General features: G+C 44.5%; 1 protein-coding gene across 1 annotated transcript in view; it reads left to right on the top strand.

The window, feature by feature from the left end:
• The first annotated feature begins 3,622 nt into the window (after positions 1 to 3,622).
• REL (REL proto-oncogene, NF-kB subunit) overlaps positions 3,623 to 12,682 on the top strand; it is a 66,420-nt gene continuing 57,360 nt past the window's right edge. The window contains exon 1 of the mRNA XM_068232403.1: positions 3,623 to 3,876. Coding sequence (XP_068088504.1) covers positions 3,870 to 3,876 — 7 coding nt within the window. The 5' untranslated portion in view covers positions 3,623 to 3,869. The remainder of the gene's footprint in view (positions 3,877 to 12,682) is intronic.

Here is a 12,682-nt window from a genome sequence, read left to right as displayed (position 1 = left end):
ATATTTTTACACATACCCATGCTGGGTGGGAGAAATATCTCTGTAAATGACAATTTTTTTACACACAATTGTTCATTTACACAGATATTTTCCCACCCAGAATGGGTATGTGTAAAAATACACCCCAAAACACATTATACTACTTCTCCTGAGTATGGCGATACCAGAATGTGTGACACTTTTTGGAGTCTAGGTGCTAAGGGGCCCAAAGTCCGATTCACAGGTCATTTTGAGGCATTTGGTTTCTAGACTACTACTCACGGTTTAGGGCCCCTAAAATGCCAGGGCAGTATATGAACCCCACAAGTGACACCATTTTAGAAAGAAGACACCCCAAGGTATTCCGTTAGTAGTATGGTGAGTTCAAAGAAGATTCTATTTTTGTCACAAGTAAGGCCCGGTTCACATTAGCGGTCGCCGTCCGGAATCGCCGTGCCGGAGCCGGACCGCATGCAGAACGGACGGAACAGACGCACGGCATAGCAATGAAAGCCTATGCGTCCGTTCACATGCGTCCGTTTCTTCCGGACCGGATCCGTACCGGATCCGGACTTCGGCATAAGACCCAACATGCGCTATTTTTTGGTCCGGCTCCTCCGGCAGCCGTATCCGGAGCGGAGCCGGACTGCACCATCCGGCCAATACAAACCAATGAGAACCGGAGAGCGCACAACACACTGGCTAAAAATCCGGATGTTCTACCCCACTTCCTATGCGTATTGTAGCGGCGATTTTGGATGGGGACACATGGGCAAGCATTTTGGAGTGGAGCAGCAGTGACTTTAAACGTGCTGGAGATGTTGGCAGTATGTCGGAGGTGGAGGTGAGTGCTAAACAGCGGAGGGCCTGATTCCACAGGTCCACCTTCTGCTGACCTCCCAGACCCCAACATTTTTATTCGGTTTCTACTATCTTTTGCCAAACGGATCCGGATGAACACCTGAAGCAACCTGACCGGATCGGATCCGGATCAGAACCGTACGGTTCCGATCCGGATCCGGTCCGGATACGGTCAGGTCATCCGGACCGTTTGGCAGAGAACCGCAAGTGTGAACCGGCCCTTAGTGGAAAATGACACTTTGTGAAAAAAACAATAAAAATCAATTTCCGCTAACTTCTGACAAAAAATAAAATCTTCTATGAACTCGCCATGCCTCTTAGTGAATACTTTGGGATGTCTTATTTCCGAAATGGGGTCATTTAGGGGGTATTTATACTATCCTGGAATTTTAGCACCTCAATAAACCTGACAGGTGTTCAGAAAAGTCAGAGATGCTTCAAAATGGGAAAATTCACTTTTGGCACCATAGTTTGTAAACGCTATGGGCTCGTTTCCACTATCGCGAATCTGCATGCGTCCAACGCATGCAGATCCGCACATGTAATACAAGTGGATGGGCCTGTTTCCACTGTAGCGTTGTTGAGGTGCGTTTTTTTCAGCGTGAAAAAAACGCACAAAAGAGCCAACGATTTCGCCTGCGTCGGGAATCCGTGCGAATCGCCGCTAATGTATTTAATAGTAAAAACGCATGCGTTTGTTACATGCGTTTTTACCCGCGATTTCGCGTGCGATTTCGCACCTTTTTCAATTTTATTTAGCCCTGGCAGTGTCATGGTTAATTTCGCATAGCACCCTGCCATGCGAAATCGCATGCGAAATCGCGGGTAAAAACGCATGCGGAAACGCATCCGCATGCGTTTTTACAAGCGTCGGAATGCGGCCGAAATCGCGTCGCAACAGTGGAAACAAGCCCTCAAACTTTTACCCAAACCAATAAATATACACTTATTGGATTTTTTTTATCAAAGACATGTAGCAGAATAAATTTGGACAAAAAATGTATATAGGAATTTTACTTTATTTGAAAAATGTCAGCACAGAAAGTTAAAAAAATATGTCTTTTGTGATGAATATAATAAAAACTAAAAATCACAGCAGCAATCAAATAGCACCAAAAGAAAGCTGTATTAGGGACAAGAAAAGGTGGGAAAATTAATTTAGGTGGTAGGCTGTACGACCGAGCAATAAACCGTTAAAGCTGCAGTGGTCTGAATGGAAAAAAAGGCTCTGGTCCTTAAAGAGAACCCGAGGTGTGTTTAAACAATGTTATCTGCATACAGAGGCTGGATCTGCCTATACAGCCCAGCCTCTGTTGCTATCCCAAACCCCACTAAGGTCCCCCTGCACTCTGCAATCCCTCATAAATCACAGCCGCGCTGTGAGGCTGTGTTTACATCTGTAGTGTCAGTCTCAGCTGCTCCCCCGCCTCCTGCATAGCTCCGGTCCCTGCCCCGTCCCTTCCCTCCAATCAGCAGGGAGGGAAGGGATGCAGGCGGGGACTGGAGTTCTGCAGGAGGCGGGGAGAGCAGCAGACTGACACTATAGAGATAAACACAGCCAGCTCTGACAAGCTGTTTGTCAGCAGCGTGGCTGTGATTTATGAGGGATTGCAGAGTGCAGGGGGACCTTAGGGGGGTTTGGGATAGCAACAGAGGCTGGGCTGTATAGGCAGATCCAGCCTCTGTATGCAGATAATATTCTTCAAACCCACCTCGGGTTGTCTTTAAGGGGCAAAAAGACTGTGGTCCTCAAGTGGTTAAAGGGAGTCTGAAGCCAAAAATTAAAAGAAAAAAAACGATACTTACCTAAGCAGTGGGAAGGCTCTTAGTCCTATAGAGCCTTCCCATTCCTCTCCTTGTCCCGTCATTCCTGCACTGGCTCCCCATTAGCAGTCCCATTAGCAATCTTTGACCCATGGGTCGGAGACTGCTCTCTTCCACTGCGGGTGAGCTTCGGAAGTCTTCGGGAGCACTCGGACTCCCAGGTGGCTCCTCATTACTGAGGTATGTATCCAGATTGTAAGCCCCTCCTCATCACAGGTTTTCTTTCCCAGGCGCTCTAATCACCTGCTTTGCCTATACATTACTCGTTTTTCGGCATCGACATCTAACCAATTCGATCATAATGACCTAATCCGACAGAGATCGATGCAGCAGCATGGTCGCTTGATCGACTGTTTCAAATGCTGTTCAAGACAGGTCGAAAGAGATGGATCAAGCACAATAGAAGATCTTGGCTGCAAAGGCTTAATCCAGTGCGCGGCGGTAGCAGCGTTCAACCTCCCGACGACCTCCAACCCCAGGTGGTTATCCTGTTAAATATTTTGGGGGGAAAATACAGCTATATGCACTTTAATTGACTAAAAACGAATTTATATTTTGATACATTTATTCGAAGGCATTTACATATTTTTTTATATGGGTGGGGGTGGGGGGGTATAGGTAGAGAGGGACTCTCCCCTCTACATGAGAGACCGATGCTTTGTGCAGTAAATCATTTCATTGCAATTGAATAAGGTGCGGGTGGACACGGGGGTGAGTGACCACTCTACCTCAGAGACGTCACTCCTGTGTCACATCAGCCTTCTCACCTATCTCCAGCCACCCAGGCACCCTGGGAAGGGGGTTGCCCTTGCGCAGAGTGATGCTGAGCGTAGCGTAGGGACTTTCCACTTATGAATGTCATCACTCTAGCCACGCCTACTCCTCCGCCTGACTCCTCCCTAGGAACCCAGCCTGCTTCTGCTCTGCACGTCACTCTGCTATAATACGAGGAGAGCGCGGAGAAGCGAGTGAACTTCTGAAAAAGTGTCAAAGTCAGAACAACAATTAGAACTTTGTATCTGTTGGGACTGGCTCAGATCAGAGACCTGCTGGATAATACTCCTTGCTGCTGTGTGGATTGCAAACCTGCTCTGTCTACAGTGTGGGGGACACATCTCCATACAGGACCCCATCCTGACTGGCATCACCCATCTGTCCCATCATAGGGTGATCGCTTTACCAGGGCTTTCACATATCATCACAACATGGCAGGTAAGTGGATGGATTCGCAATACCTTCAACTATTATACACCTGTAGGAGGAAATCTACAAACACTTCCTCTAGGCTAGCCATACACAGACACTACCTGATGTGGCCAAAAGATACATCTCTTTCATATCGAATCTGATCAGAGAGGGATCTATCTGATCGAATCCTTCCACACACACAGCACATAGATTTTTTTTTATAGATTTCAGCCTCAAATCTATTAAAAATCTATCAAACTGTAGCGTTGCACTGCTTGATGCGGTGCCACGATATGTGCTGTCGATCTTCAGACCGCTACCGATCTATTGATATGTAAGATCGACCAATTTGATGGATTTTGGACAAAAATCTATGTGATTGATTGATTTCTAGCAAATTTTATCGAATCTTCCAGAAATCAACAAAAAAAAATCAATAAGAGTATGGCCACCTTAAAGCTCTTCAGATCTTTGCAGTATATTATGTTAGATGGATGCACACGCTTCAACTTTGATCGTTCAATGGTGCTTTATATTCAATAAACCCATTGCATCTATATAAAATCAGACTGACTTTGCAAGAACAGTCTATTTCTACAGGTAATTTTATCAAACGAATCTTGGAAAGTTTTGGACTGTTTTGAATGTGATAACTTCATTACTTTGCAGTTGTTTTAAAATCGATGGTTTAAGAAGACTACTATAAAATATATACATGTGTAGCCAACACATAGCTGAAGATCTATTTTACTGGAACTTGATAGTTATAGCACGGCTGAGTAGTACACCCATCAGTCAGAGGACTGTGATATCACAAATGTGCCAGAGCAATTTGTGGTTAATTGTACGTTTGTATTTGTGCCATTATAGTGCTATGTCTTTGTGGTGACAGATCTCTTTTGTTTTGATGTTCTTCCTGGTATAGGAAACAAAGGGTGGCAAGATGAGGATTTAGAGCCACTACCAGTTTGTTACTAATGTCTGTTGCACATAACTGACTGCAGTTCTGTCCTCAGGTTTTCCAGTTTTTAACATACAGTATGTGTGCCCCAGGTGGCATCTCTGGTGGGTTCAAGAGGTACATCTATTCGTCATAGTGGCTTCATGAGAAGTTACAAGTAAACCATTTGACGGGTGCTTAAAGTACTGTTACTTATACTAATGCCGTACGCTTGGTAAGCACTGGATTTTACTAAGTGGTACAGTATATATTTAAAAAAATATTATTGACATACACTTTTGGATTTCTACCAAACAGCAAACAAGTGAAATCCCCTAAAGGGAATTAAGACAAAAATGACAACTGCTACGCTTCCTCACGGGAGAGGAAAAAACTTTTTTTATTGGTTTCTCTCTATGTAACTTGTTGAGATTTTCCATCGTCTGTGACGCCCCTGAGAGGAAAGGGAAGTAAGTGAATCTCTACGCAACTCTCTTACCTAGCAGTAAAAACCTGACAGAGATTTAAATCCTTCCCTTCCCTACATAATAGTAGCAGTAGGGTATTGTACCGTGTTAGCCATCAGTAAAAGCAAGAAGTTTTAAATCAGGATGATACCATTTATTGGCTAACTAAAAATGAATAAAATAAGCAAGCTTTCGGCCTTACAGCCTTCGTCTGGCTTATATAAGCCAGACGAAGGCTGCAAGGCCGAAAGCTTGCTTATTTTATTCATTTTTATGAATAAAATAAGCAAGCTTTCGGCCTTGCAGCCTTCGTCTGGCTTATATAAGCCAGACGAAGGCTGCAAGGCCGAAAGCTTGCTTATTTTATTCATTTTTAGTTAGCCAATAAATGGTATCATCCTGATTTAAAACTTCTTGCTTCCCTACATAAAACACAAGTTTGCCTGAAAGTATGGTATTTGCAATTATTCAGGTTGGAGTGAGCATATGAGGTCTCCCACAATGCATCACTGCTGAGTATGCAAATCACCCATTGTTGTCCCTGTAAGCTAACCACACCTCCAGATTTGCTGGAATGCAATGATGTGTCAGCTTGTTAAATATACCGTATATACCATTTGTTCCCTACATAACAACTGGTAACATTTAACCTCTTGAGGACTGCAGGGCTAAACCCCCCCTAGTGACCAGGCAATTTTTAGTTTAAAAGGCCACTGCAGCTTTAAGGCCAAGCTGCATGGCCGCACAACATAGCACACAAGTGATTCCCCCCCCCCCCCTTTTCTCCCCACCAACAGAGCTCTCTGTTGGTGGGGTCTGATCGCTCCCCCCATGTTTATTTTTTTTTTTTATAAATATTTGTGTTGCCGATTTTTTTTTTTTAAAAAAAACCTCTTCCTTTAAATCCCTTCCCTCCCTCGCTCCCTCCCTCCCCACAGCCGGCCAATTACGGCGATCGGCTGTCATAGACTTCTGCCTATGAGAGCCGATCGCTCTCTTGTCCCCCAGGGGGACAGCCGTGTCACACCCCCGCTCCGCGCCCCCAAGCAGGAGATGCGCGCGCAGCCTGCGCGCAATCTCCTGCAAAACAGCGCCCCAGGACTTTACGCCAATTGGCGTTAGGCGGTCCTGGGGCTGCCGCCGCGGCCACGCCTACCGGCGTGACGCGGGCGGCAAGAGGTTAAAAGTAATTGAACATGGCAGCCTCCATATCCCGCTCAGTTCAGGTGTCCTTTAAAGTGGATCCGAGATAAACTTTTACTCATTGCATAATTGTTACTTTCATATAGTTTATAGGGCATTGCCCAAGCCAAATACTTTTTTTGTTTTGTTTTAAAACACTAATTCCCTATAAACTAAACAAGCCTCACCCACAGCTCCTTTTGTGCCTTGGCATTGTAGCAAGGGCTTATGGGAGCTCAGTCTGGGCAGGAGGAGGTTACTAACTAGAGATTTCAGAGGCAGAGGGGAGGAGGAGAGGGGACTGAATTTACATACAGGCCAACTGATAGCATCTCCAGCCTCCAGCTTGTGACAAACAGAACATGGCTGCCCTCACTGTATCAAGGGAATAAATAATCACAAACTTTTGAAGCTGTGTGCAGCTAGATTTGCTGTGTAAACTATCTAAACTTTAGATAAGATATATAGCCAAGTTACTTGTTATAGTTACTTTTTCATCTCGGATCCACTTTAAAGAGAACCTGTAAGGGGAAAAAAAGAGCCCCTGGGGGATGCTTACCTCAGGAGGGGGAAGCCTCAGGGACCTAATGAGGCCTTCCCCTTCCTTCTGTGCAGCACCAATCCATTGCTAGGACCCCCGGACTGTAGCAGAAGGCAATATTACCTTTGCTATCCAGCGCAGCTTTAGCGGAAATATCCGAGCCCGATCGGGTCTGCTCCACTGCGCAAGCGTCTTGCGCCTTATAGATTATTTTCAATAGCGGCGCACATTTTGAACACGCTCTCTCTCTCTCTCTCTCTCTTTAAGCCCCTATACATTCCTAGTGCTTCTGGGTCTCCCTGAGCTGCTTGGGTATTCTGTTCTCCTATTTTAAATCTGGAGGAGGGGCCAATGCATATACACAACACATCTGCATTAATGCAGCACATGTAATGCAACCAACCCATGTTTCTCATACACAAGAGTTGCATTCATTTGACGAATGGCATCATCTGTCCAGACAGATGTGTACTGCAGCTCTATAATGCTGCAGACAAAAAACAGCATATGTATTTGAAAGAACATAGATTTGTTCTGGATGTCTATTGATTGTCTGCTATCCCCTGCTGTGAAGTGCAATGCACCCAACTATGCATGAAGGGCCTTTTAATCCAGAGAAGCAAATTATTTTTTTTATTAGTGAAGGCCAATAGTGCTATCTTTTTACACAGTACAATCTGCAACAAAAGCTATTAACATTGCAGGGAGTGTAAACACAGCTTCTGAAAGTTCACTATTATGAACAAGGGAAAACCATATTCAAAGATTACCGTAATTGTAACAACATATGGGAATACTTTTATTTAACAGATCCTGCAGTTCTCCTCCATACACATGAGACTTAGTGGGCCATCTTAAAGGGAACCTGAAGTGAGAGGGATAGGGAGGCGGACATAATGATTTCCTGTTAAACACTGTTACAGGAAGAGGATCAACAGGACAGCCAGGCAACTGGTATTGTTAAAGAGGAAATAAATATGGCAGCCTCCATATCCCTCTAACTTCAGGAACCTCATCCTTTTTTCTCCCTGTTGTTTTCTCGTAGCACGATACTGTCATTTACTAGCAAGAAGTGATTTTGTAGAAGAGAGGTATTTTTTCGATCTGTGTGTCTGAAACCAAAATAGAAACGAATGAAAACTAAAATGGAGAAGTTGCTGTAGCTTAGTGTTTGTCACGAGAAAGGAGTGAATCACTTCTCCAAATCTAGCAGATATAAAAAAAGAAAAGAACCAATTCAAACACAAACGAGACAGTCATTTCAGCGTGTGCACTGAAATGCTAGGAAGGGTCCTTTCCACAGAAATATCGTGAGAATTGATGAAGATTCAAATCTGACATCAGAGTGGGAGAAAATCTGAGCTCAAAGGGAGCAGTGAAGCATAACAAACAACCAAGTGCTAGCTGTTAAAGCCTACAAAGAGTCTCATTGATTACAGTAGACAACAGCTTCACTAGTCCTATTTTCTGTGCATTTGTCTCAAGAAATCATCCCATGTGATTAAATAAGAACTTTAGTGAAAATAACATCCATTAATCATTTTTTTTTTTTTACAATATTCATTTATAGATTCTTTAGTCAGTGTTTGTCGTTTGTAAAATCTTTCCTCTCCCTGATTTACATTCTGAAATTTATCACCAGTGGTGACATATTTAGTTCTGCCAGGTGATCTGTACGGAATGTTCATTTACAGAGGGTACTCTGCACAGAGGGAGATTAGCTTGCTTGGCAGTTGGAAAAATCCATTATTTCCCACAATGCAACAAGATTTAGAGAGAGAAACTGACAAGACCATGGTCATGACCAGGCCCAGGCCCAGATTTACCTCACAGGAGCCCATAGGCACAGATGTCCTGGCACCTTAGACTTTGCCCTCTATATACTTACAAACCCCCATCAAACTGCACCACAAGTGTGCTGGCTGTCCCAGCTGTCATTTCTCCCTCACGTCCCTTGCCCATCATAGGTAGCTACAGGTGCTACATAGCCAGAAGTCCCCTCAATATTAAGTAGCTAGAGGTTCCCCCAAGTATTAGGCAGCTAGAGGAACCTCAGTACTAAGTAGCCAGAGGTATTCCTGACTGAAGGGAGATCTTGTCAGTGGAATGCCGAGAGCTGGGTGCGTAACCTCTCATTTACTTCCTCATCAGGGCTCTGCATAGGGAAGGAGATGATGGCTTTCCATCATCAGGTGCCTGGTCATGACATCACACTGTGGGAGGGGTTTTACCACAATCTCAGCCACACAGACCCCACCGATGATCTACTCGAGAAAAGGTAAAGATTTCTTGTGGAAAAGAGGATATCAGCTTCTGATTGGGATGAAGTTCAAATCTGGGTTAAAGTTCCAGGTGATCTGATATATAATATACACTGCATACAAAGCTGTGCGTTAAACTGCTATGTTTTTAATAGACTAGACATTCAGTTTGTTCAAAATCTGCTGAAAACTAAGGCAGTCAATTCCAGTTGGGAAATTTTGAGAAATCTGATCAGGATGGTAAAAAAAATATAGAATATTTGTGTACACCAGTTTTCTCTATATCCGATCTAGGTCATATCTGAATATTGATCTAATCACACGCTTGAGTAGAATCTGAAGTGAAAATTGCATGGTGTGGGCCATGCTGAAAGTCCACCTATATAAAAGGTGCCCCATTTAGGTCAGCAGAGGACGCTTCCTCCATCCTCCTCACCTCCACTGATCCAGTGTAGGGACCCCCCACCAACCTCTTTAACAAGGGCTTGTCGAATAGATGTGCTATCTGTGATCGTTGACGGAGGGGGCGTGGCTGTGAACTCCAAGAGAATCCCAGATCTGGATTAGTGGTCTCAAGGAGGAGGACCCGGAGGCTTTCCTCTGCCGAGTTATGCAGCGTTCTCTCTTTTTGAAGTCACAGGTTTACAGTGACTAGTATATAGTATAGTATTATAGCACAGTGGTTCTCAAACTTTTTTGGGTTAGGGCGCCCTTGATGGTTTTGAAACTTTTTTCAAGGCATCCCTCGGCAAAAATAACTACTGAAATGCTATTATGACCCTTATTAGGCAGCAAACCCCCCCCCCCCACCCCACTTCCTCCTCTCCCTAAGTAGCTAGGAATGCTTATGAGGCAGCATCCCCCTCCAAGTAGTCAATGACAGATCACCCCCTGGCAGCACCCCCCCCCCCCCCCTTCAAGTGGTCAGTGCCCTCCAAGTTAGGCAGCAGTACCTCCTCCAGATGAGTATTGACACCCCATTAAGCAGCACCCCTCTCCAAATAATCAGTGATTTCCCCCCCCCCCCCATTAGCCAGCATCTACCACTCCAGTTAGCCAGCGAGGCAGCATTCCCCCCCATTATGCAGCATCCCTCCTGGATGAACATGACAAGGATAGAGAGTCAATCTTGTAGAGCACAAAGCCATTTCCCCACACTCGGCGACTGCAGTTAGTAACACCCCCTTTAATTATGCAGCATCACCTCAGCACCCATTTTACATTGTAAGTGTCCCCCATTAGCTGGACAAACATTTCCTTACCTATCCAGGCCAAGGCACACTGATCCGTCGCTCTACCCCGATTCCTCTGAAGTCCAACTTCAACCACGGCTGCTGGGACTAAAGATTAACCGTCAGGTAATGCAGCTGCATTGTATATTAATGTGCGGTTGCATTACCTGATGCCAAAGCACAAAGGATGCTGATGAATGCTCAGGCCACCCTGTGTGGTACTTGAGGCACACCAGAATGCCATGGCACCCAGTTTGAGAACCCCTGTTATAGCGCATATACTACCCATTATAACAAATAATGAGCAGCAGTGATCAGTGGTGTAGCTAAGGAGCTGTGGGCCCCGATGCAAGCTTTACATTGGGCAACCCCCCCCCCCCCCCCCCCCAAGCACTCTGTACATAACAATTGATACGGCACACCAAAACCTGCCAAGGACAACCACAGTGTCAGATGTGCAAGAAGGGGACGGGGAACAGTTTAATGATAAATAAATGGTATCATCCTGATTCAAAACTCCTTGCTTATAATAATTACCACAATTCAAAGTATCTACAGAAGTGAATATTATGAGCACAGGACCAATAGAGAGCTAATACTGCAGTTGAGGGAGGGCCCCTCTGGCCCAAGCTTGGGCCCTGATGCAGTCGCAACCTCTGCAACCCCTATTGCTACGCCCCTGGTAGTGATGCGTGAACAAAAGACAGAATCTACCAATCAGGTTTTGCCCTTCATCAGGATCAAGAAGATCAGTGAATCCATCCCAATCTTCGGTTACTATGGCATTGATTGGTTATTATGGGATTCAGCATTTTACACATTGATGTGTAACCTGTCAAATCATTTGTGCAACTACTTCTCCAATCCAGTCATTGTGCAGTACTGTGTACTCTGGGCTGATGTGCTGTGCAAAGGGGACTTTTAGGAAGGGCGCTCAGTTACTTCCTGGTTTACATTGTATATGCATGTACCTGCTGACATCACACTGTAAGAGGAAGTGCTTTGCCCCAATGCTGCTGAGAAAAGGCCTTTACAGTGAAACTAAAGCCAGAACTGTTAAACAAGGATTGGGATGGATTTGCTACCTGTCAAATTTTTATTGTCTGAGTACCTGTTGGGGACATCTCCCCTAACTTCCTGTTCTTGTGACGGTTGGCAAAGACACAGAACTTGCAGTTAGCTCCAAAATGTAATGGTTGTCACAGAAACAAGGTTTGTCATTACTATACTGTTATTTGACTTTATATAGGTCTGAGACTACTCTGCAGCTTTTCACTGTACAGTATACTGAATAATTCACATCACTCATTTGGGTATGACAAGATTCTGTGCCAACCACATATTAGAGGAGGCACTCAGTAGGCATACAATTGCATTTAAAAGTGTAGACTGCACTCTACATGTTACATGGTCTCGCTCCTTTCTCAGGTTTGAGACACTGTCACATGTACTGTGCAGTCTACACTACTAAATGCAAGTTTATGCATATTGAGTGTTATACTTGGTTGCTGTATTTTGGGAGGTGGTGATTCCCAGGAGTATTGCGCACCAAAATTCATGTTTAATACACCCGACAGAGTTGGTAGCAGAGTTTTGCCAACCATGTACTACAGTTGTAAGGAAATCCACACAACCATGGGGAAAACATTAGGCCACCCATTGGCTGGTACCGTCTTAAAGGATACCCGAGGTGACATGTGACATGATGAGATAGACATGTGTATGTACAGTGCCGAGCACACAAATATTTATGCTGTTACGTTTTTCTTTCTCTGCCTGAAAGAGTTAAACATCAGGTATGTAAGAGTCAGACTACAGCATGTATAGAGCCGCTAATCGCGATCGTTCCCAAAATGCTACCGTGTCCAGTGATGTTTCCACGTTAATCGCGGCAAAATCACTCCTGCAAACTAGCGTTTTGCGATTTTAGGTGTGAATGGGGCCTAAAACTAACAATGATGATCAGAGATCACATGACACAAAGTAATTTCCAACTGCATAATCACCAAAGAAATCCATGATTAAAAATAGTACACACATTAGTCAATAATATGCAAATATAGTAAATGTTTATTGAAAAGCGTTCCACAACAATAAAATTTAAAAACAAGGACCAACACCAACCAGCAGCAATCAGAAATAAATGCATAATGGAGCTAGAAAAGGACCTCCGCGCCGGGGTGTGGAGCTGATCTCACACGTATCGT

The sequence above is a fragment of the Hyperolius riggenbachi genome, chromosome 4 (genome assembly GCF_040937935.1).
Source record: "Hyperolius riggenbachi isolate aHypRig1 chromosome 4, aHypRig1.pri, whole genome shotgun sequence".
NCBI lineage: Eukaryota > Metazoa > Chordata > Amphibia > Anura > Hyperoliidae > Hyperolius > Hyperolius riggenbachi.
The sequence above is the reverse complement of the archived record's forward strand: the minus strand, read 5'-3'. Positions and strand labels throughout refer to the sequence as shown.